Here is a 23,759-nt window from a genome sequence, read left to right as displayed (position 1 = left end):
CTTCTGTTATTTTTGTTGATTATTTTCTCTAAATCCTTTAGATTTTTTGTTCCCATCCCTTAGTTTAAATTTTCTCTTAATTTCTTACATCGGTTTTGTCTTCTTCTTGAGATGTCTTTCTGATTCTCACCTCACTTCTTACCATTTGGTTTATGGATACTGTGGAGAAGAAGTACGTTCTCTTAGTTCAGTAAAGTGGTATTTTTCTCCTCCAGATCATTAGTCAGGGATAGCTAGTTAAAAACCTAATATTCCCATATTTATAAAACACATCCCTTCTCTAGATTGTTTAGTAAATAGTGTTAGAAACATGGATAACCTATTTGGGGAAAAAAAAAAACAAAACCTAGGTTATTCTTACCTTTACCATACCCCCAAATAAATTATAAATCGATTAAAAGATTAAGTTTTTAAAAAATATCTAAACTTCCAGGAGAAGAATTTCTATGGATTTTAAAGCAATACAAGAAACCACAAAAGAAAAGATTGATACCTTTTCCTTTTTAGTTTAATATTTAATTTGTAGAATTTAATGTGTTTGACTAAATGTAAATATACTTTAAAAAAAATCCTTAGTATTTTAAAGTAGCAATAAGATGTATATATGCAATAGGGTCTGAAAAATAGTATCTTACTTATCATAGCAATCAATAATAAGTACATTAATGCCACAATATAAACATTAAGAAAGAGGATGAACAGACAGTTCTCAAAGGTAATGACCAATAAATGAACAATAGTCATTTGAAAGTGTTTATCCTCATCTATAACCAAAGAAATAAAAATTAAAACAATAAATCATTCCCAGTACTGCCTATAAAATCGCAAATTTGAAACGTCAATTTAAATGTTAGTGATGTTTATGAGACTGAGTGGTTTTAATTTATTTTTTGAAACTCCTAAGCTTTATTAATTAATTAATTTATTTACTTTTGGCTGCATTGGGTCTTCATTGTTGTGAGCAGGCTTTTTCTAGTTGCAGCAAGCAGAGGCTACTCTTCGTTGCTTTGCGCGGGCTTCTCATTGCGGTGGCTTCTCTTGTTGTGGAGCACGGGCTCTGGGCACGGGCTTCAGTAGTTGTGGGACGCAGGCTCAGTAGTTGTGGCTCGCAGGCTCTAGAGCACAGGCGCAGTAGTTGTAGCGCACAGGCTTAGTTGGTCCATGGCATGTGGGATTGTCCCTGAGCAGGGCTCGAATCCATGTCCCCTGCATTGGCAGGCGGATTCTTAACCACTGCACCACCAGGGAAGTCCCTGAAGCTCCTAAGTTTAAAATTTTCTACAATGAACATGTGTTACTTTTATAACAGAAAAATTAACACTTTAAAATATATGTGGGGCTTCCCTGGTGGCGCAGTGGTTGAGAGTCCGCCTGCCAATGCAGGGGACGCGGGTTCGTGCCCCGGTCCGGGAAGATCCCACATGCCGCAGAGCGGCTGGGCCCGTGAGCCATGGCTGCTGAGCCTGCGCGTCCGGAGCCTGTGCTCTGCAACGGGAGAGGCCACAACAGTGAGAGGCCCACGTACCGCAAAAAAAAAAAAAATATATATATATATATATATATATGTGGATGTGTATTTAATCTCTTCTCTCCAACCCAAGACATGACTAAGAAGTGTACACCTTTTTAAGTGGATTCTACTGATTCTGTTTCCTAATTCCACTATATTTCAGTTAACCTAGATATTGGTTGTTCCTTGAAAATAAGAATTAACAAAAGCAGAGATTTTTCCAAGCTAATGACATCATATGGTAATATTTCATGGCCAGGATAGAAGAGCCCTCATGATAAGGGCTGTTTTGTGGAAAGTGTTTTCTGTAAGGTCAACAGCCTGTACCAGTTCGACTCCATAATTAAACTTTAAGACATTGTCTGAGGCATTGAGGTGAAGTGTTCTGGAATTGTTTAGGGTTCAGGGAAGATGGCTTTGCCATAATAAAAAGAAATTTTAAGAGAAAGAGGTTATCAAGAAGGATGTGTTTTTCTTTAGTGACAAGCTATAGAATCTATCCATTGATTTCAAAACGTTAATCTCAGTGTAAAGAATTTTCAAGTTTTTGTGAAGATCTCTTAAAATGGGTCTCTTAGAGAAGTAGAAGGTGAGAGTTATATAGGACTTTATTCATTAGGACCCAAATTTATTAGTAGCCAGGCATCTTATTTAAAAGCAGTTTACTTAAACTATCTGGTTAATCCTTGTAATAATCCTCTGAAGTAGGTACACTGAATTATTCATTTCACAAAAGAGGAGGAAGTTGAGATGTAACAAGGCTAAATAGTACCAAAGGTCCACCACAATGACATGAGAGAGGCAGGGTTTGAGCCCAGACAAGTATGCCTGTAAAGATTGAATTTGTACCTTGAATACTGCAGTGTCTCCACATTATAATTCAGTAATCCTAACTTTCCCCCCAACAACTGACCCCAACTCTACATAGGGCACTGCACAGTCTAACATAATCTGCCCACCTTACCCTTGCTTTTGGGTGGCAAAGCAGAAGGAGCTTGGGTTCTATGTTCTAACTTGGATTGAATCTTTATTCTGCTATCATGTTCCTATTAGTTATCTCTTCACCTGTGAAATGGGGGAAAATAATACCTCAGAGGGATGCTCTGAAGATTGAGATACCATATGTGGAAGTGCTTAGAACAGTGCTTGGCAAATAGTAGATGCTGAATAAATAATATTCGTTTCCTTCTTCCTTCCCTTGACAAACAAAAGTGGTTCTTCCTGACCAAGTCAGTTTGCATGAAAATGCTTCCAGGGCTCTCAGTTTATCACAGAATCCTTAGAAAATTTACTCATAAGATCAAAAAGACCTTAGACAGGGATCCCAGAGGCTTTTAATCCTCCAGGTTTTGGCAGAATATGCTGCGAGAAGCCAAAACAGAGGTTGATATAACTTGATGCTCTGAATTCTCTTTTCTGGATTCAGGAGGCTTTTTATACTCTTGTTTCTATGACTCTTGCTTCTCTTTCAACTCTCCTACATAACCCTGCCCTCTGGTTCCAAAATACATTTTACACAACTGAACTCTAGCTCAAACTGATGATACGAGATTTCTCAAAGATGCCTTATCATTTCCTGCTCCCACACTTTTTTTTTTTCCTGCCAGACTCTCTCTCTGAAATAACCATCTACTCAAAATTTATCTTTTATCTTCAAGACCCAACTCAATTCATCCTCATTCATACATCTGCTCCGACCACTCTGGACGGAAGAGACCTCACTTTCTACTAAACCATTGTAGCACTGAGTATCCCTCAGTTCACAGGTTTGTACATACTTTTGTATTTTAGGGCTGAAAAAGGACGGAATGGAATAGTGGTTTAAAATGGCATCTGATTAGCAGTCCCCTAAGCTGCTTCTCCCAGCTCCTTACTCAACTATCTAGGTAACCAGCAAAAGTCAAATTCTCACAAATACACTAAAATCTAAGACCAATAGGCAAACTATTATCAGAATTAGGAAGGAATTTCTGCAATTTAAAGGCCAAAAGAACTGGATTGAGTAACTTTAAAAACCACTTTCCCATTAAAAATAGATTAAAGGGCTTCCCTGGTGGCGCAATGGTTGAGAGTCCGCCTGCCGATGCAGGGGACACGGGTTCGAGCCCTGGTCCGGGAAGATCCCACATGCCGCAGATCGGCTAGGCCCGTGAGCCATGGCCGCTGAGCCTGCGCGTCCGGAGCCTGTGCTCCGCAACGAGAGAGGCCACAACAGTGAGAGGCCCGCGTAACGCAAAAAAAAAAAAAAAAAAAAGATTAAAATTCTTGGCCTGAAAGGAGAACCACCCTTTGCTCCTCCTCAGCTGTTTCCCCCCTACTCAGAAAGAAAGGAGCCCTGTCGGTCACCACCAGCAGCCACCAAAAAGAAAACATGGTGGGGGGCAACCGTCCCTCTTATCAGGTAGGTGATATTTTATGGGGTGTCTAAAATGCTATCCCCTAATCCCTAGTACAGTGATTCAAAAGAGTTAAAAATAATAATAGAAACTAGAAAAAGATTTTCAGGAACATGCCAAGAAAAAAAAAAGCAGGAGTGTCAATATTAATTTTTTTTAAGTCAGATGTGAGGGGTGGAGGGAGGATGAATTGGATGAAAGTGGTCAAAATGTACAAACTTTCAGTTATAAGATAAATATGTACTACGGATGTAATGTACAACATGATGACTGTGGTTAACACTGCTATGTGGTATACAGTATTTGAAAGTGTTAAGAGAGTAGTTCCTAAGAGTTCTTATCACAGGAAAAAACTTTGTTTTTGGTATCTATATGAGGTGATGAATGTTAACTGAACTTAGGGCATAATCATTTTATAATATATGTAAGTCAAACACCTTAAACTTAACACAATGCCGTACGTCAATTGGGTCTCAGTAAAACTGGGAAGCAAAAGTCAAATGTGAGGCCAAACATAAAATTGAGAAAGTATTTGATATTGATAAAATTTACAGTGAAGATATAATTATGAATCTCATCAAATAACGTAATGGCTGAATATATAAAGTAAAAGCTGTTAGAAATATAAGGAAAAGTAACAAAAACAGTTACTGTGGAAGAATCACATACATATCTCAGGCTATGAGAAATCCAGTAGGAAAAAAGTAAGGAAAAAAATAAATTGGAATAATATCTTTAATAATATATCATAATATAATATATAAGGTGCTATATATGTACATATGTGCTTATATATGATATATAGAGATATGTGTCAATAGATACACAGATAGATAAACAAAGCAGCTGCCAGCAAAAGTATGTATGAAATATTTAGAAGATTTTTTATAGTATTTGTCTCAAAGAAAGAATCAAGAAATTCCAGTAATTAGAAGTCCATTCACTGATTTCCATGTACTCTTACTAGACATTAATAAGGGCAATAAATGGGCAAACACTTAGTTACCACTGAGTTAAAGCAAGAATTAAAACTACAATTACAAACCATTTAGAAATTAACAAAAATGACAACATTATATATCAAACTATAGAATGACACCAAAGCTACAACCAGAAGCAGATTCATAGGAGGAAAGAACTGATGTTTTTGTTTACTGGCGTTTTTGTTGTATGTTCTAACAATTTTGCATTCCTTAAAATTAAGCTGTAGCCACTTCAGTATTTCCTGAGGTAGTGTTCCATACATGTAAAATACCATTCCAAGGAAATAATATGCTGGGCCTGGTATCTTCTTGTATTCTCTCTACTCACATTTGTTTTGACCTGTATTTGCCGGTTCTCCATTACCTTGGGACACCAACCAGTTGGCACCATATTTGATCGCCTGATGCTCACTTCAGGCCCCTTTAAATTTAACATTTCTTTAAGTACAATTTCTGACTTTGACCCTCAGCGTATGCTATTTTATAGTTAATTCTTGGTTCCACACAGCCAATATTACTAGTAAGAGGCACTCACACCTTCTTTCAGGACACAAGGAGCCTTTATATGTTGGAAGAACACCACCTTGCCTCCCAACAAGAGGAGGGAAATCACAGAGGAAGAATCAATTGTAATTTAGTACGAGGGTCTGTGGTCTTTATGGTCCCTGGTAAGTTTATCACAGAATTAAATAAATACATATATGCATATGCAATTACACACATAGACCTACATATACATTACATACATACATAAATGGAGGATGAAAAACCTATCTTTTAGGGATAAATCAGAAGTTATAAAAAATATATACATTTTAAACTTTTAAGTTCTATTTCAATGACAATCATTTGAACTAAAATAAAAAGATTATTTTCTCCTGTGAGCTTCCTGTGTTCAATAAAATCATGGGTATGGTATATGGATATCAGAAGAATTAGGGTGGATATAGAATTTATATACTGGACTCTCAGATATACAGATAAATAAGGTAGGTTTGCGTTACATCTCATTCCTCAATTCAAATGCTGTGTTTACTTTTCCTAAATTTTTCACTTAATTTATTAGCCATGTTATTATTTCTGTAGCAACTATACCCCTTAATAAACTATAGTGCATTTTCTCAATTCAGAGTTATTTTCAACAACAAAACTGTCCGTTTCTTAAGAAACTATGAGTAGTTGCTATAGTCAATTATGGTACCATTAAAGAAGATATTGGGTCCTTATTTCTGTAATAGTTCTCACTGAATTATATGTATGTACAGAAAGACAAACTGATCTGCTCACAATAATTCATGCAGTATTTAAACCTAATAACATTTTTCTCCAATGTAGACGAGGGTCCAACGTATCTCTTACCCTGGACATGAGTAGCTTGGGGAATGTTGAACCCTTTGTGGCCACACCAACCCCACGGGAGAAGGTAGCAATGGAGTATCTGCAGTCAGCCAGCCGTATTCTCACAAGGTCACAGCTCAGGGACGTCGTGGCAAGTTCACATTTACTCCAAAGTGAATTCATGGTGAGCCTGCTGTTTATGATTCACTCTTCAGTAGGTATTTTGATATACTAGGCACTAGAGGCACATTCTAAAATGACACTGTCTTCCACTCAGGCAGCTTACGGTAAAATGGTTACAGTTCAAAAGGTTAAGTGCAAGGATTTTAGATCCACCCTGCATCTCATCAACTATTGGTAAGTGTTCAAACTAGAATGTGAATTGCGGCAGAGTATTTAAGGGCTGGCCAGGCAAAGTGACAAGAAGGAGCTGAGCATTCCAGGATGAAGGAACAGCCTTGCTGTCACTGTTCAGGAAATTAAATTGTGCAGTTTGACAGGAGCATTGAAATTAAGGTGGGAAGTGACAGAAAATGAGTTTCAGATATAAAAGAAATCCAAGTCTTAATACATATTTAAGGGTTTGGACTTATCTTGTGTTTTAAAAAGATCACTATCTGCAGTAGAGTCAGCATTAGAAAGAGGTATTTTGGAGACTGTAGACATAATCCTGTGGAGCAGTGATGGTGGTCAAAACTAAAATAGTAGCAGTGAAAATTTGGGAGGGGGGCTTCACTGGTGGTGCAGTGGTTGAGAGTCCGCCTGCCGATGCAGGGGACACGGGTTCGTGCCCCGGTCTGGGAAGATCCCACATGCCACGGAGCGGCTGGGCCCGTGAGCTATGGGCGCTGAGCCTGCGCGTCCGGAACCTGTGCTCCGCAACGGGAGAGGCCACAACAGTGAGAGGCCCACGTACTGAAAAAAAAAAAAAAAAAAAAAAATTTGGGAGGGTCTATAGGCACCTACAAGAAGTGGGCTTAATAGGCTAAGGCGGCCAAGGAAAAGTCAGGGATGACACCCCCATTTTTAGACTTGAGCAACAGCGTGCATGTATTGTCATTTAATGAAATAAGGAACACAAGAGGAAGACCCAATGTGAGCTAAAAATGATGGTGAGTTTCATTCAGCTAAACATGATGCTGACCCATCAGTGTTGCTGGTGATAATGCATGAACACACATTTCAATCTAGAGAGCATGGAGACAGACTAGACCTTCTTAGGTCTCACTGTTGCCCAAGGGGAATATCCATTTTATAGAACCCCTTGCATCTTAAAGCAGTTGTACATTTAAGCCATAGCTGATGGGTATAATAAGTTGAGGACTTCAGGGTCAGTTCAGGTGTTTGCAACCACCCTAATGACGAGAGACAACAATAGGTTAGATCTATCAGCTTCATCAACTATTATTAAAATACAAGCATGTTGTTTTAAAAATTAGACTTCATAGCATATTATCTTTTATGTATGAAAAAAAGGAGAACTGGGAGGAATAAAAGAACCAGTCAGTGATCACAGAAGTGGCCAAGGGTACACCTAGTATTCTTTTCTACAACCACAGATAGCTCTTTGTTCTATGAGATAAGCCCTTAACACAGTCTACTTCCCTGAGAGATGAGGCCAGCAAGGAATGCCGAGGAGAGAGATAATGCTGGAAGATGACAAATTGTCAGTGTGTGTCAGAAAACAGGAAAGATCGGGGAGGAATAAAGATATTCACGGCTTTGCTAAAACAGACTAACTTGTTGGAAATTCCCAAGCATGAACATGTGGTTTCTACTGAACATTCAACAATTTTGCTTATTTTGGTAACTTGGAACTGAGAACTTACAACATTTAGTTGGAGCAGAGAGTAGGAATAAATATCGTAAATACCTAAAATAATGCAAGCTTAGGAAACAATATTTTAAAAGTAAGCTACTCCTCTCACTGGACCGAGTCTTAAATTCACAGTAGTCAGGCTTTTCTTGAATTTTCAGATTGACTGAAAACAAGGACAATTTAAATAAATTTGTAGATAATTTCTTTCATTTCAATGAATATTAAGCTGTCAAGTTCTATTTTCTGTAGGAGAAAGTGTAGATAACAAAAATATTATTTTATGTGATCTAGGGACAAAAGGTATTTTAATGCACATTGACCTTATCTAAGCAATCCTTTGCAGAATTTTAAGTTAGAAAACATACTATTTTGTATAATCAACTCCTTAAATATTTGTTCAGACCCCTTTGAAAACGTTGGCTTTTTGTTTCCTTTGTCCCAGTCAGCATCAGACGCCCACCTTTTCTGTCTAACACACAGAGCAACTTCTGCTTTAATTGTTCCCTCCTCCATCATTTGACATATATTCTGACTTAATAAAAATATTTGTGTTCTTGTTAAGTGCGAGAGGACAGTGCCTAAATGCCCTTCACTACAAATGTTGCATTTACAACCACAAATGGAACAGTACAATTATAAACCATTTCTTCATCCAAAAAAATGCATCATATCATCGTCACTTAAATCAGCAAAAATGCCCTTTATATTTACCATTTGGGGAGGAAGGTTTTCATAATCCTAAAAGAGTCACAATTATTGTTAAAAGAGAATCTATCATAATAAAATTTTTGGTACTGAATCTACACAAAGATAGGAAGAAATCTGAATACATTGTTTAAGAAAAAGCAATTTTTCAGCTGCCTGTTTATATATTTCCAGCAATTATGTCAGAACAGGATTCTTAAAACCTAACCAAAGTTTTCTATGTCTCTTTAAGAACTACATATCAAATAATACTTTCTAACACACAAAGCCGTTTCTTGGAGTCAGCTTGTCAGGGTGCAGCTGATGTGTTTATGAAGGGAAGGGTGTTGGTCAACCAGAGGTGGTAGTCTGTTGTTTCATAAATGACTTTGAAGTCCAGTAGAGCTCTGGATCAGATGGCCCCCCGTGAAGATTTTCTTTGTGACAGCATTAAATACAGTATTTGATATCATTTATTTTTGCAGGAAATACCAATGAACTTTGTGGATCCCAAAGAAATTGACATTCCATGTCATGGAACTAAAAACCGCTATAAGACCATTTTGCCAAGTAAGTTTCTTCAATTAAATAGTTTGTGTTGTAAAGCGCAAGCCTTCCCCATCCACCCCTACCTCACCATTTCCCATCCTCACAACTTCCATATACACACCAAATTTGGAATTGCAAACACATCTCAAGACTAATAATCGTTAAAGTGGAATTCTCTGGCGGTCCAGTGGTTAGGACTCTGCGCTTTCACTGCCAGGGCCCGGGTTCAATCCCTGGTCAGAGAACTAAGATCCCGCAAGTGGTGCAGCCAAAAAAAAAAAAAAAGACTAATAATCATTAAAGTGGTCTAAGGTTAATAACTTTATCTTGTATTACTCTTAAAATAATGGTCTGGGGGCTTCCCTGGTGGCGCAGTGGTTGAGAGTCCACCTGCCAATGCAGGGGACACGGGTTCGTGCCCCGGTCTGGGAAGATCCCACATGCCGGGGAGCGGCTGGGCCCATGAGCCATGGTCGCTGAGCCTGTGCGTCCGGAGCCTGTGCTCTGCAACGGGAGAGGCCACCACAGTGAGAGGCCCACATATCGCAAAAAATAAAAATAAAAAAAAATAATGGTCTGCTCATAATTTCAGTAGACACATGGTTCTAAAACTTTACTGTGGCACACATTATGGTCAAGTGACTTTCACTAAGGGTGTCAAACAATTCAGTGGGGAAAAGCTAGTCTTTTCAGTAAGTGATGCTGCAGCAACTCAGTAGCCACATGCAAAAAAAACTGAAGTTGGACCCTGCCCCACATAGCATACTAAAATTAATTCAAAATGGATCAGAGGCCTAACTGTAATAGCTAAAACTATAAAACTTTTCACATAAAACAGATGTAAATCTCATGACCTTGAATTAGTCAATGATTTCTTAGATATGACACCAAAAGCATAGGCAACAAAAGAAAAAAATAGGTAAATTGAACTTGAACAAAATTTCAAAGTTTTGTGCTTCGAAGGACACCATCAAGAAACTAAAAAGATGATAATGACACAAAATGGGAGAAAATATTTATAAATTATACATCTAATAAAAGACTTGTATCTATAATATATAAAGAACTCTTATAACGCAATTATAAAAAGACAAAGAGCCCAATTTTAAAATGAGCAAGGGACTTGAATAGACATTTCTCCATAAAAGATATACAAATGGCCAATGAGCATATGAAAAGATACTCAACACAATTAGGCATCAGGGAAGTCAAAACCGAAGTGAGATAACACTTCATAACCACATGATTATAATTTAAAAGACAATAGAAAGTGTTGGCAAGGATGTAGAGAAATTGGAACCTTCATACTTTGATGGTAGGGATGTAATATGGTACAACTACTGAGGAAACAGTCTGGTAGTTCCTCAAAAGGTAAAACCTAGACTGACTATATGACTCAGACTTTCTACTCCTAGGTATATGCCCAAGAGAAATAAAAACATGTATCCACACAAAAGCTGTACACAAATATTTGTAACAGTATTATCTGTAATAGCCCAAAGAGTAGAAATAACGACAATATCCATCAACTGATGAATGGATAAATAAAATGTAGTATATTCACACAACATAACATTTTTCAGCAATAAAAAGTTATGAGGTACTGGACTTCCCTGGTGGCACAGTGGTTAAGAATCCACCTGCCACGGGAATAAAGATGCAGATGTAGAGAATGGACTTGAGGACACGGGGAGGGGGAAGGGTAAGCTGGGACGAAGTGAGAGAGTGGCATGGACATATATACACTACCAAATGTAAAATAGATAGCTAGCGGGAAGCAGCTGCATAGCACAGGGAGATCAGCTCGGTGCTTTGTGTCCACCTAAGAGGGGTAGGATAGGAGGGGTGGGAGGGAGACGTAAGAAGGAGGGGATATGGGGATATATGTATATGTATAGCTGATTCACTTTATTATACAGCAGAAGCTAACGCACCATTGTAAAGCAATTATATTCCAATAAAGATGCTAAAAAAAAAAAAAAGAATCCTCCTGCCAATGCAGCGGGCACGGGTTAGAGCCCTGGTCCAGGGAAGATCCCACATACCGCGGAGCAACTAAGCCCGTGTGCCACAGCTACTGAGTTTGTGCTCTAGAGCCACAAATACTGAGCCCTCGTGCCACAACTACTGAAGCCCGAGTGCCTAGAGACCATGCCCCACAACAAGAGAAGCCACCGCAAAGAGAAGCCCGTGCACCACAACGAAGAGTAGACCCGGTTGCCATAACAAGAGAAAGCCCGCGTGCAGCAATGAAGACCCAATGCAGCCAAAAAATAAATAAAATTAATAAATTAATTTTTTTTTAAAGTAATGAGGTACTTTTTTAATGAGGTACCTCTTTTTTTAAAGAAGCCATCACAAATGAACTCATACTGCATAATGCCATTTATATGAAGTGTCCGGTTAGGCAAATCTGTAGACACAGAAACTACAGTTGTTGCCTAGTGGTGAGAGGCATGAGAAATGACTACTAAAGGGTATGAGTTTTTTTGGGAGATAATTAAAATGCCATCCTTGCTAGAAACATTCTATATACTATCTTGTATCCTTACAGAAGAGTCTAGTAGCTATAGGGCTGCCTCCAGAGCCAATCTGCTGGGGTTCATATCCAGCTGCACCACTTACTGCATGGCCGTGGGTAAATGTCTTAACTTCATCTGTGAAATGGGAGTAGAAGTAGCCACCTCACAGGGTTGTTGTAGAGCCCAGTGCTTTGCACATGATAAAGTGCTCAATGTTAGCTATTCTCATCATAACTCAGAAAGATATTATTGTTCCTTTCTTACAGAGGAGGAAAGGGAGGCTTATAGATAGTAAAGAAGCAAGATTCAAATCCAAACACATCTGCCCCCATGCTTTCCACCACTGATAGTTGCACAACTCTGTGGATTAAACAAATAAAAATAAATTATGTGATGGCACATTTTAAACGAGTGAGTTGTATAGTATATGAATTATATCTCAAAAAAGCTGTTACCAAAAGACTTCATTGTGCATAACAATCACCTAGAGTCCTTGTTAAAAATCCAGTCCTGTGCCCCACCCTGGGGATTCTGTTTAAGTGGGTTCTGTTGGGCCCAGGAATCTGTACTACTAGCAAACACCCAGCTGATTCTGATACAGGTGATAGCAGGACCACACTTTGAGAAACACTTTTAGACTATGTTAAAACTAAATTTATCTCCATGAAATTTATCGATGTCAAGCAGTGAGCTAGATGCCCGGAACCAGTAAGGAATAAGGAGCAGCATATAAGATCAAGGAGGTCACAGACCAGAGGAAAGACATGTAAATAAGTAATTATGTTCAGTGTAAGAGCCTGAATAGAGATCTTGCCTAACCGGTGTAGGAGGACTGAGTAATTCTGCCTAGAAAGGCAAAAATACTTTGGAGAAGAAGCAATATTGTCAATCACTAAACAAAGATATAGTTGGGATTTGGGCAAAAATCCATAAACATCTCAAGGCAATAGCTCTGGAAAGATGGAGCCACGAAGATTTGTTTTAGAGTATTGACATTGAAATAGTAGAGTATTCATAATTCAGTTCATTAATTCACTCATAAAACACCAAATTCTTCATATTTATAGTACTAGAGCAAGAATTACTGTTAATAGTGTCCTTGGGCTTCCCCTTCTGTTGGAGTTGTTTTGGAAACACATTGTAACAGTTACTCCACTGTAACATATTTTTAATTGGTCTGTATAGTTAAACCTATTTACCTAAGATATAGTCACTGTTGAAAGATATTTTATAACTATAATTGGCTGAAGGGGATGAAAGTGCTGTGTGTTACAACTGGTCTCTCTCTCTCTCTCTCTCTCCCCCCCCCCCCCCCCCACCAACCACCACCCCCGACTCTCTCTCTCAGGACTTTTCATCTGAAATTTACCAACCATAAGTAATTAGGGCATATACATGTATTGCAAGTATTATACTTAACCACCTAATCTCAGAAGGATTTGGAAATTATTAGGACTATTTTAAAGTTCAGCCTTCTCTGTTTCCTGCCAGATGCTATCAGACAACTGCTTCACAGTCCTGTGTCAGCTTTTCCATTCCCAGAACTGGGTGGGTCGCTTGAACCAGGGCACCTGTGCTGACAACTGATGTTGCAAATAACAGATTTTCTGTTGAAAATGTCTATAGCCTGAATACCCCACCCACCCCCTGTTGCACAGAATATAATCTAGTAAATATAGCTTGGACAAGCCACATCACTGGCTGGAAAATCATCAGAAAAGACTGGAATGAATATGAAAAGCTGCTCTTTATGGTTTATTTTAGACTGTAATATGGCATAAATTTGAAACATTACATAAAATAATAATCTTAAAATGATTAATATTTTAAATATTACAATTGTTTTTATTGTTTTAGCCTACAATAAACTCTCAAGTTTAAAAGCTTCCAGCTTGTACATATTAGTGAGTTTGTATAATTTGGAGGATGTTTTGCAGCAGAAATATGGATGGCCAAGAACCAATTAAATTGTAGCTTTTTTTCTAAGGACAGTGTCAGCCTGGCTCAGAACATTCTTAAGTGGTAGATTAAAGCGCTTAGCTCAAGTTTATATCAAATTACTTTACAATATAAACAAATATTTGTGATAAAAATTTATCTATGTCCTAAACACAAGAGCAATGGGAAAAAACTGATCATATATCAATGTGAAATTATTTGTATAACAAAGAAGTATAACAAGAAATTTTATGTATTTTTCCATGCAGCCAATTTATTTATACAACTATAAAACAATATAAATCAAATTTTAAAACCCTATTTACTCTGACCATCATTTTATATTTAAAAATTTAAAGTCTAGTAATGTTTCCTACTTACATTATGTTTTCCATTTCACTGTATAAAGTGCCTAGAACAGAATAAATATGCAAATAAGTGAACCACTCATTAAAGCAACGAGTTGTGTGACTCAGCAAAATACTGGAGTTTAGACTTGATTTCCTATCCTGGCAAAAACATTTACAATTTATGGAAAGATACTTAATCTTTCTGTGCCATCCTTTCTTTGTCCCTAAAAATAGTAATAGTGATACTACCCTGTAAGGCTATTGAAAGAATCAAATAAATGTATGAAAAATGGCTAGGAAAGTTCCAATTAATAGTAAACCCTCAGCTAATGTTAGTTTCTCCTTTCCTTCTCTACCTAACTGAATCCATCATTAACCCCAGAAACAATTCCAGAAAATAAGAACACTAACCTTGGAGAGAAACGTTTACAGTTTCAAAAACAGTATTGAAGAGCCCTGTTTTCTCTTATAATGTTCACATGCATGTTAAAAAGTGAATTTCACATAATCTATCACTGCATTGCCAAATTCAGCACTGTCCACTAAAACTCTCTACAATGATGGAAATATTCTGTATCTCCAGTGTGATAGCCGTTAGCTGCATGTGGCAATGAGCACTTGAAGTATAGCTAGTGCACTCATGGAACTGACTTCTAAATTTTATTATATTTTAATTAACTTAAATTTACCTACATGTGGCTAGTGGCTACCGTAATGGACAACACAGGCCTAGAGTCTTCTCTCTCTTCCAACAAATTTGAAGATGATTCCCAATCACCTTGAAGGTGTGGCCAGTCCCTGCTTTCCTTCCATTTCCCACTTATCTTAAATTCATCTCTGAAAACTATCCTATTCCTCTCATTCCTGCCTTTGCCCATCACCGGGAGTGATACACTTTTCCCTCATCTAATAGCTTCTTCTCTGACTTCAAACCTTAAACACATTTCCTCCTGGAGAGGAAATCTTCAACTCAGGATCCAGGTACCATTTTGTCTGTTAAAAAGAAGACTTAAGATTGCCAGAGGGTGTTTTAAAGAGATCAAAGTGGGGAAATTTCATGTGTTCTATACACCAAAACTTTATGTGTTCAATAATTTGTTGAGAGGAAAAAAGAAACAAGAAGGAGGGAAGAAGGTAGAGGAGAGGAAGGGAAGGAAGGGAGGGAGGAAGGGAGGAAAGGGATCTAAGGAGGAAGGGAGGGGAAAAAGGAATGAAAGAGGAAGAAAGCAAAGGAAGGAAAGAAGGAAATACTGAATAAAAAGGGAAGAGCAGAAGACAGGGAGGAAAAGTCATCAGTGCTCAATGTAATATTTGTAGTTATTATTGATACTGCCCAGATGAATCATAAATGGTATGCTAAGCATTTAACATATAATTCAGAAATACCAATTCTGAAAAAAATTATCATAGTGAATTTGACTAATATGTGGACTTAAAATGTATCACATGAATAAACTTATAACAATAAAGATGAAAATAATAACTGATGATGACAAAATTTTGTTTTTTTAATCCTTGACATTTTTATTAGACTAAAAACACTAAAAAGGCTTTGGTTGGAACCAAATTTATTTTCCCCTACTCCATCATATGTTGTATTCTTGTTTTTGTTTTTGTTTTTGTTTTAATATTTGGAAATCTCTGAATACTTGGAAATACTATAAATTACCAATTTACAACATAAACTTAATTAAGCGTGACAGGACACCTGCTTCTAAGCAATTTTCGGGTTGCGTTCCCAGTAAATCATATATATCGTAGGCATTATAAAAACTGAAGGAAGTGGGCCTCTTTTCAAGTCTGAGTGGTTTAGGGCGTTTGTGGAAACTTTTAATAATCAGTGGATACTGAAAAGTAATGGAAGTTTTCCTGTCCCCTTTGCTATGAAAAGAAAAAAATTGAAACAAAGCATTGTTTTGACTCTTTCTAATCGAAATTAATTCTAATGTTAAACACTGTCTCAGCCACATACCAAATAGAAATCACAAAGGGTACAAACGTTAATTAAAGACAGCCCTTGCTCTCAAGGGGCTCATCACAAACCATTGAGGGCAAGCAAACATTTAAGCACTTAAAATACAAGATGTTAAATTCTAAAATAAAACTCAGGCAGCCTGAGCAAAGGAGGGAATGCCTAATTCCACCAGGAGGACAAGGGAGGGCTTCCGAAAGGAGGTATTGCTTGAACTGAGCTCTGAAGAATGAGGAAGACTTTACCATGCAGAGACGGCAGGGAAACAATACATGCAAAAACGTAGACTCTGCAAGAACGTGGAGTATTTGAGAGATTTCCCTGGGCCCATATGACTAGAGCATGTACACGTAGACAAGTGATTATTGATGAGGCTGTGGGAAAAGATAAAGACTTGTTGGACCCACTAAGGAGATTTCATCCCCTAGATCTCCACTGTCCAGTAGAGCAACCACCAGCCACATATGGCTAAGTAAATTTAAATGAATTAAAATTAAATAAAATTAAAACTTTAGTTCCTCAGTTTGTACTAGCCACATTTCAAGTACTCAATAGCCAACATGGCTAGTGGTCACAATTTTGGGCAACACAGATAAGGAACATTTCCATTATCACAGAAAGTTCTATTGGGCAATGCTGCTCTGGACTGTCGAATTGTCAATAAGTATTCATAATAAAATGAATGCAGTGGGCAAATAAGTTTATAAATAATACCTTCTTGGAAATTCACAGAGTATATTAGCATAATATAGACCCTGAGAAATTCTGCAGTGAAAAGATTGTTGTTCAAGTTTGTTGAACTCAGTGTTTTCCATATTTATTTGATTACTGAACCTCCTTTTTAAGGATGATCTAATTTACAAGTTATATGACCTAATTCTGTATGTTATAAAAGAAATGATTTACAGATAACAGTTTGGGAAATACTGCTGTGGACAATTAGGAACCATGGATGGCATTTAGGCAAGGGAATGATGTGATCAGATTTTATTTTACAAAGACTGCCTTGCCAGCTATGAGAAGGATGGGTGGGTAAAGAACAAGATTGAAGGCAGTTAGACCAGATGGGATGCTCAGGTCCTAGCCTAAGAAGAAAGCCTTGGGAAGAGGGAGGCAAGATAAATCCTAGCGAGTTTCAGAAAACCAAATGGACAGAACATGAATATGGAGACTAGTCCAACTAGTTTTCAAACATGGACTCAGGAGCTGTGGTAGCACACGCAACATAGAATAACACAGGGCTGTCAGGAGCACGTGATCATGTGAAGTTTCACAAAGCTGTAGTATATCCAGAAGGAAATGAAAAAATGTAAAATGTGGTCTATAAGTGAGGAGAGTAGTCTGGTGTAAGATATATATTTGGGAGTCTGCAGGATATGGGTACAAAATCATGGGGATGAATCAATCACCCAACAAGGCAGTGTCAAGTGAGCATAGAAGAGGGTCAAGTTGAATCCTAGAATCAGCAACATTAAAGGAGGCAGACGAGGGACTTCCCTGGCGGTCCAGTGGTTAGGACTCCACGCTTCCACTGTAGGGGGCACGGGTTCAATCCCTGGTTGGGGAACTAAGATCCCATACGCCATGCAGCACAGCCAATAAATAAATAAGTAAATAAACTAAAGGAGGCAGAAGAAATAAGCAAAAGATTGAAAAGAGACCATCGAATAGGTAGCAGGAAACCCAGAATGCTGTGACGCAGCATCCAAGGGAAGAGAAAACTCCATAAAAAGATATATGATCTGCAGTTTTTTAATTCTACACAGAGGACGTGAAAAAATAAATACCACCATTGGGTTTAGTAGCAAAAGTGTCACCAGCGGCAAGAGCAAGAGCCGTGTCTGCATAAGACTAGGGTTAGGATAGATTGGAGTGTACGCAAGAAGGATTGAAGTGTAGGTGAGGAGGTGGGCAAAATACACACTCAGACTTCACCTGTCGGGAGAAGAAGAACAACAGAACAATTGCTAGAGAGGAATGCATAGAACTGACTTCTTAAAAACTGGAAGGAGCCATTTAAATCAATGCAATAGACATTTACTGAATGTCTATTACATATATAAGCACTGTGCTAGACACCAGGTCTTATACAGATCATGAAAAATCCCCATCCTGGCCTTCAAGAGGCTCAGAGTGTAACTGGGTTAAAGAAATCACAAAGGGATTATTTACGTAAATGTTGGTAAAAATCACCACCGTGGTTCACAAAGAGCCTTTCAACTCTTCTTGATGGAAAGTGATTTTAGAATTTAATACTGTAATAATCTATCCGATATCAGATATTTGTGATGTCAGTGAACAAACACATGGTAAAGACAGCTTCTTCCAAGTAGTGAGAGGAGATTTGGACTGGACCAAGTGTTTGCTGTTGCGGAGGACAGAAGAGAGACTTGAGTAGGGAGATATGATGCAAATTCCAAATGCAAAGAATAAGAAAAGGAGCGTAAATGAGAAATGGGGTCAAGAATCAGAAACCCACCAAAAATGGTGTAAAGTAGAAACTCATCATCTTGGGCTTATGGACGAGATCTGTGTCAGGACAAGGGGTAAAGATGGTCTCAAATGTCCCTCAATAAACACAGATCAAGAGACAGACACACATATTTTGGAGATTAATCCTTTGTCAGTTGCTTCATTTGCAAATATACAGCAGAAACTAACACACCACTGTAAAGCAATTATACTCCAATAAAGATGTTAAAAAAAAAAAAAGAGAGACAGACGCACAGCCACACCAACAAAAAACATTGACACATGCCAGATGGTCAGTATATAAGTGTGCTATGTACTGGTTATTGATGTTCTAAGAAACTTAAAAGAGTAAATCTGGTTAACACAGTCTTTCTTGTTTTCTTCATTAGATCCCCTCAGCAGAGTATGTTTAAGACCAAAAAATGTAACTAATTCTTTGAGCACCTACATTAATGCTAATTATATTAGGGTAAGTAAATAAATTTCTTTCTGATGAGCATGTCAATTTACTATTTAGAATTGTTAGTTGTTTTTTTATTTTCCCTCAGAGTTGGTTACTAGCAAGTTTGTTGCTTTTTTTTGCTTGCTTGGTCATAATCAACCTTGGTAGTGGGTCATTTATAGGAAGTCTTCCTTTCCTGTGTGTCTGTGGCTATAGTGCTCCCTCTGAGGTGCTCTGGGGAGGACTGAGATTTAGAAACCTCAGTACCATATGCTGTGCCTGACTTGCTGGGAGAACAACCCCAAGAATTGTGGTGCTAGAATCAATAAAGCTGCAAAAGTCTGTGTTGCTTTTGGATTATCAGAGCTATTTTGTTTTGAAGATCTTTCACCTAAACTTTCAGTGCAAGGCATGAACTTCAAAGCCAACATTTCTGTCTCCTTTCTCATACTAGGGCTACAGTGGCAAAGAGAAAGCGTTCATCGCCACGCAGGGCCCCATGATCAACACCGTGAATGATTTCTGGCAGATGGTTTGGCAGGAAGACAGTCCTGTGATTGTTATGATCACAAAACTCAAGGAAAAAAATGAGGTATGACCTTTACCCAAGTACGGAACATTATATTTTTTCTGTTGCTATAGAAGAGAGATTGTTTAAGGAAAATTGCCGTATACTTAATAACAGATTTAAGATGGAAACATTAAGACATTTAAAGGCTAGGCCACTTAATGCTTCCAAAAAACGGTAATTGGTGTTCTATGAATGACGACTTTCTTTCAGTTAAATCAATGTACTTGGCATACACGGATCACATTTGTACCCATGTATCTCTGTAAGGAAATGAGGGGCCATGAATTATCATTCTGATTTAGAGGCAGGGAAATAAAAAATTGTTCATTTACATCCCAAACAATTTTTGAGCACCTACTAACTGAGATACTATTTTAGTTGCTGGCAATATATTAGTAAACAAACACAAAGATTCCTGCCCTTGGTAGATTTTATCTTTCTAGTTGGGGAGATACAAACAAAAAACATAATTTCATAAAAATATAGCATATTAGGGCTTCCCTGGTGGCGCAGTGGTTGGGAGTCTGCCTGCCGATGCAGGGGACACGGGTTTGTGCCCTGGTCCGGGAGGATCCCACATGCCACGGAACGACTGGGCCCGTGAGCCATGGCCGCTGAGCCTGCGCGTCCGGAGCCTGTGCTCCGCAACGGGAGAGGTCACAACAGTGAGAGGCCCACGTACCACAAAAATAAAATAAAATAAAATAAAAATAAAGTTGTGTAATTCCTAAAGGGTGCTTTCCTAGGCACTGCTTACATTTCATGGCATCTTTTTTTTTTCCTTTAACATCTCATGGCATCTTATTGAGATAAGTTCCAGTCTGATTTTAGTCAGCATTTGTGATTATTTGCTTGTCAAAATTACTATACCAGGGCCTCACCAGGACAATCAGAATTTAAGAAAACTGAACTTTCCTTTATACTCCTTTGGTGAGTTATAACCTTTGATTATACTATAACTCTGCTGCTAATCAAGAAAATTCAGGCTCACAAACAGCAATTTAAAGTTTTTTAAAGTTTGTTGTTTTCTTCCATTTTTGCTGCAATAGATAAAGGATCTTTTTCTGAAATTTATCCTGGAAAAAAAGTACATTCTTTGGCCAGTCGATGAAGTTTTATACTACCTTAACTATATGCTTACTAAATAAATGCATTTCTATGAATCTTCTATGAAAGCCTGAGGTCGCATAATAAAAATAAGCTAATATTCTCAGGTGTTTCACCCACTATCAATCTGTCAACATGATAAGCTACTGACAATTCCTGCACAGGTGTTTAATATCTGCGACAATTTACCTTCAAGGTAGGAAAATATTCTTCAAGTTTTAAAGGTGTACTGTCTGTGTATAGACACCCATACATACCTACATAGAACTTATGTGATATGGCAGACTAGATAATCTGAAAAACCAGTCACACTGGGTGAAATATGATACAGCATGCATAGCAGAGCTTGGGAGGAAAAAGGTAAATCAGTCAAAAACTGAATAAAAGGCATAAAACCAGAGAATTACAGGTTACTTGTGTTTTAATGACAATATAAGAACTGGAGACAAAGCCTTGGGCTTGTAGGAACCAGGACTTGGAACTGAGACCTTCCATGAAGTGAACACCTTCAAGGGCTAGGCCTTCAGTGAAAGGGTGAACCACAAAAATAAACCTACCTACCAAAATAGGATCATAAGAGGAAATGAATCCAGCGAAGTCTGGCCTTCTCGTGGGATCAATAGAGAGGTACTCTTGAGTATTCAGAATTCAAAACCCCGGAAACACCAAGTGTTAAATGATTAATATACATTAGTGATTCTTTTATTTATATAAATCATTTATAAATTAGTTTAGATTCATTTAATTAATAATATAAAAAGTAATACTGCATTGGTAATGCTCTTGTGGCACTTTACAAAAACAAAGGCAAAAACTTTCTGGATGCATGTACTCCCGGCATACACTACACAGAATTTCAAAAGAAAAAGCCCAGCCAAACGTAAGCTCAGAAGTCAAAATTCTGAGACACACATGTAAATAAGCAACATAAGTAAAAAGCAGAAGAGGCCACAAATAGTGGAAATAGACCCACAAGAAATTGAAATAATAGAGGCTGTTTTATAATTAAGCACACATAATATAAAATTTAAAAACTTGACAAAAGAACAAGTTACTATCAAAAAAGACTAGGAAGGGCTTCCCTGGTGGTGCAGTGGTTGAGAGTCCGCCTGCCGATGCAGGGGACACGGGTTTGTGCCCTGGTCCGGGAAGATCCCACATGCCGCGAAGCGGCTGGGCCCATGGGCCATGGTCGCTGAGCCTGCGCATCCGGAGCCTATGCTCCGCAATGGGAGAGGCCACAGCAGTGAGAGGCCCATGTACCGAGAAAAAAAAAAAAAAACAACAACAAAAGACTAGGAAGATTTAAAAACAAACCAAAGAGTCCTAGAAATAAATATTATACAGACATTAAAATGAAAAAAAGAAACATCATGAGATAGTTTTATTAGCAAGCTGGACACAGCTGAATAAATAATTACTGGATTAAAAAATAGAACTAAGGAAATTACCTAGAAGATCAAAATGACCAAAAATATGAAAGAGAGTTTCAGACATATAGAGGACAGTATTTAGATGTCCAATATATGTCTAATGGATATTTTAGAAGATGAAAAAGGAGAATATTAAAAAAAGAAGTAATATTTGAGGAAATAATGGCTAAAGATTTTCCAAAACTGGTAAAAGACTTGAGCTCTCAGATTTGAAAAGCACAGTAAATTCTAGGCTGGATAAGTAAAAATAAATCCACAACTAGACACATCTGTGGAACTGAAAAACACTACAGAGACTATTTTAACAACCAGAGTGACTAACAATTGACTTCTCAATAGCCAAAAATCAGTAGAATAATACCCACAGAGGAACGAGAGAAAATCACAGACAACCCAGAACTCACACAGGATTTAGCAACATTTCCTAGATCTGAATAGACTGTACTACTCCGGCCCACTTTGGTTTGAATTACAATTTTCTGAATAGATTGTCACGATGTGTTTTCTCAAAGCACATTCATACCCTTATTAATTCTATTTCTTCTATTAAAAATAAAATCTTATAAAATCAACATAGAAAAAGCACTGTGATGTATGCAATTACATAAATATAAGTATGTAAATGTTTTGAAACAAGTTATATTTTCCACAGAAAACATTACTTTCTTTTTACATATTTATTAAGGATTAATATTTGGCAAAGCATATGTGAAACAATATCTAACAAGGATTAGCAAATAGGTTGTAGTAACTGTGTAAGATAAATTATAATTTTGGTGTCTTGAGCATTTCAATCCTCAAATTTTGTGATATATTTGTTTCCTTAGACAAAAAGTCAGAAATACACCAATAGTGCTTTAACTTGTTCTTGAATCAGGGTTTCATCAGGACAGAAGAAGCCAAGATTGATGGTTAGTGAGAAAGAATTCCCTAGAAGTTGAGTAGGATGTGACATATTTTAAAGAAGTCCAACAAAGATAGATTGAACACTTGGCAAATATGCCAAAGCCCCAACAGACAGTTATATTCTTCCCTTCTGTCCCCAAGACCAAAGTTGTGATTCTAAAAGAACTGCTGTATGAGATAAATATGTATTTCAAAGTGACACTGAGTTGATTTACTGATGATGCTCAGACATCTCCATTCTGAATGTGCGGAAGAATAGAGTCCATCTTGTTCTTTCTTTTTCAAGTGCATCATACTTGGAGTTAACCTGTTGGTACCATTCTCAGAATTCACGTTCTCCAAAGGAGAGCCAAGTAGATCTTTTGAAAAGCCAGAATTTTTAAAAAATAATGGCCACATGCAGTGGTTGGGAGTCCGCCTGCCGATGTAGGGGACACGGGTTCGTGCCCCGGTCCGGGAAGATCCCACATGCCGGGGAGCAGCTGGGCCCATGAGCCATGGCCGCTGAGCCTGCGCGTCCGGAGCCTGTGCTCCGCAACGGGAGAGGCCACAACAGTGAGAGGCCCGCGTACCGCAAAAAGTAATAATAATAATAATGGCCACATAAAGGGTGATTGAGGTTTTTATTTTTCTCTTTGGCTGCATAATTCAGAAATTGAAGAGGTATTATTTTTTTCTTACCATTTTTAGCCTCTTGCCTTTTTAAATGTCTGGGATATATCTTCTGGAAATATCAAAGTAAATAGATTATGTTACATGTTTTCTAT

The 23,759-nt window shown here is 37.8% G+C and overlaps 1 protein-coding gene across 3 annotated transcripts in view; it reads left to right on the top strand.

Moving 5' to 3' along the window:
- The window catches only part of PTPRR (protein tyrosine phosphatase receptor type R), a 254,691-nt gene that overhangs the window by 201,268 nt on the left and 29,664 nt on the right, over nt 1-23,759 (top strand). For all 3 annotated transcript variants that reach the window (XM_027107025.1, XM_027107027.1, XM_027107026.1), the window contains 4 exons: nt 6,225-6,411; nt 9,216-9,300; nt 18,923-19,002; nt 19,430-19,567. In XM_027107025.1, coding sequence (XP_026962826.1) covers nt 6,225-6,411; nt 9,216-9,300; nt 18,923-19,002; nt 19,430-19,567 — 490 coding nt within the window. The remainder of the gene's footprint in view (nt 1-6,224; nt 6,412-9,215; nt 9,301-18,922; nt 19,003-19,429; nt 19,568-23,759) is intronic.

This window comes from Aethalodelphis obliquidens, unplaced genomic scaffold (assembly GCF_003676395.1).
Source record: "Aethalodelphis obliquidens isolate GAN/ISIS:26980383/991018 unplaced genomic scaffold, ASM367639v1 scaffold8, whole genome shotgun sequence".
NCBI lineage: Eukaryota > Metazoa > Chordata > Mammalia > Artiodactyla > Delphinidae > Aethalodelphis > Aethalodelphis obliquidens.
The sequence above is the reverse complement of the archived record's forward strand: the minus strand, read 5'-3'. Positions and strand labels throughout refer to the sequence as shown.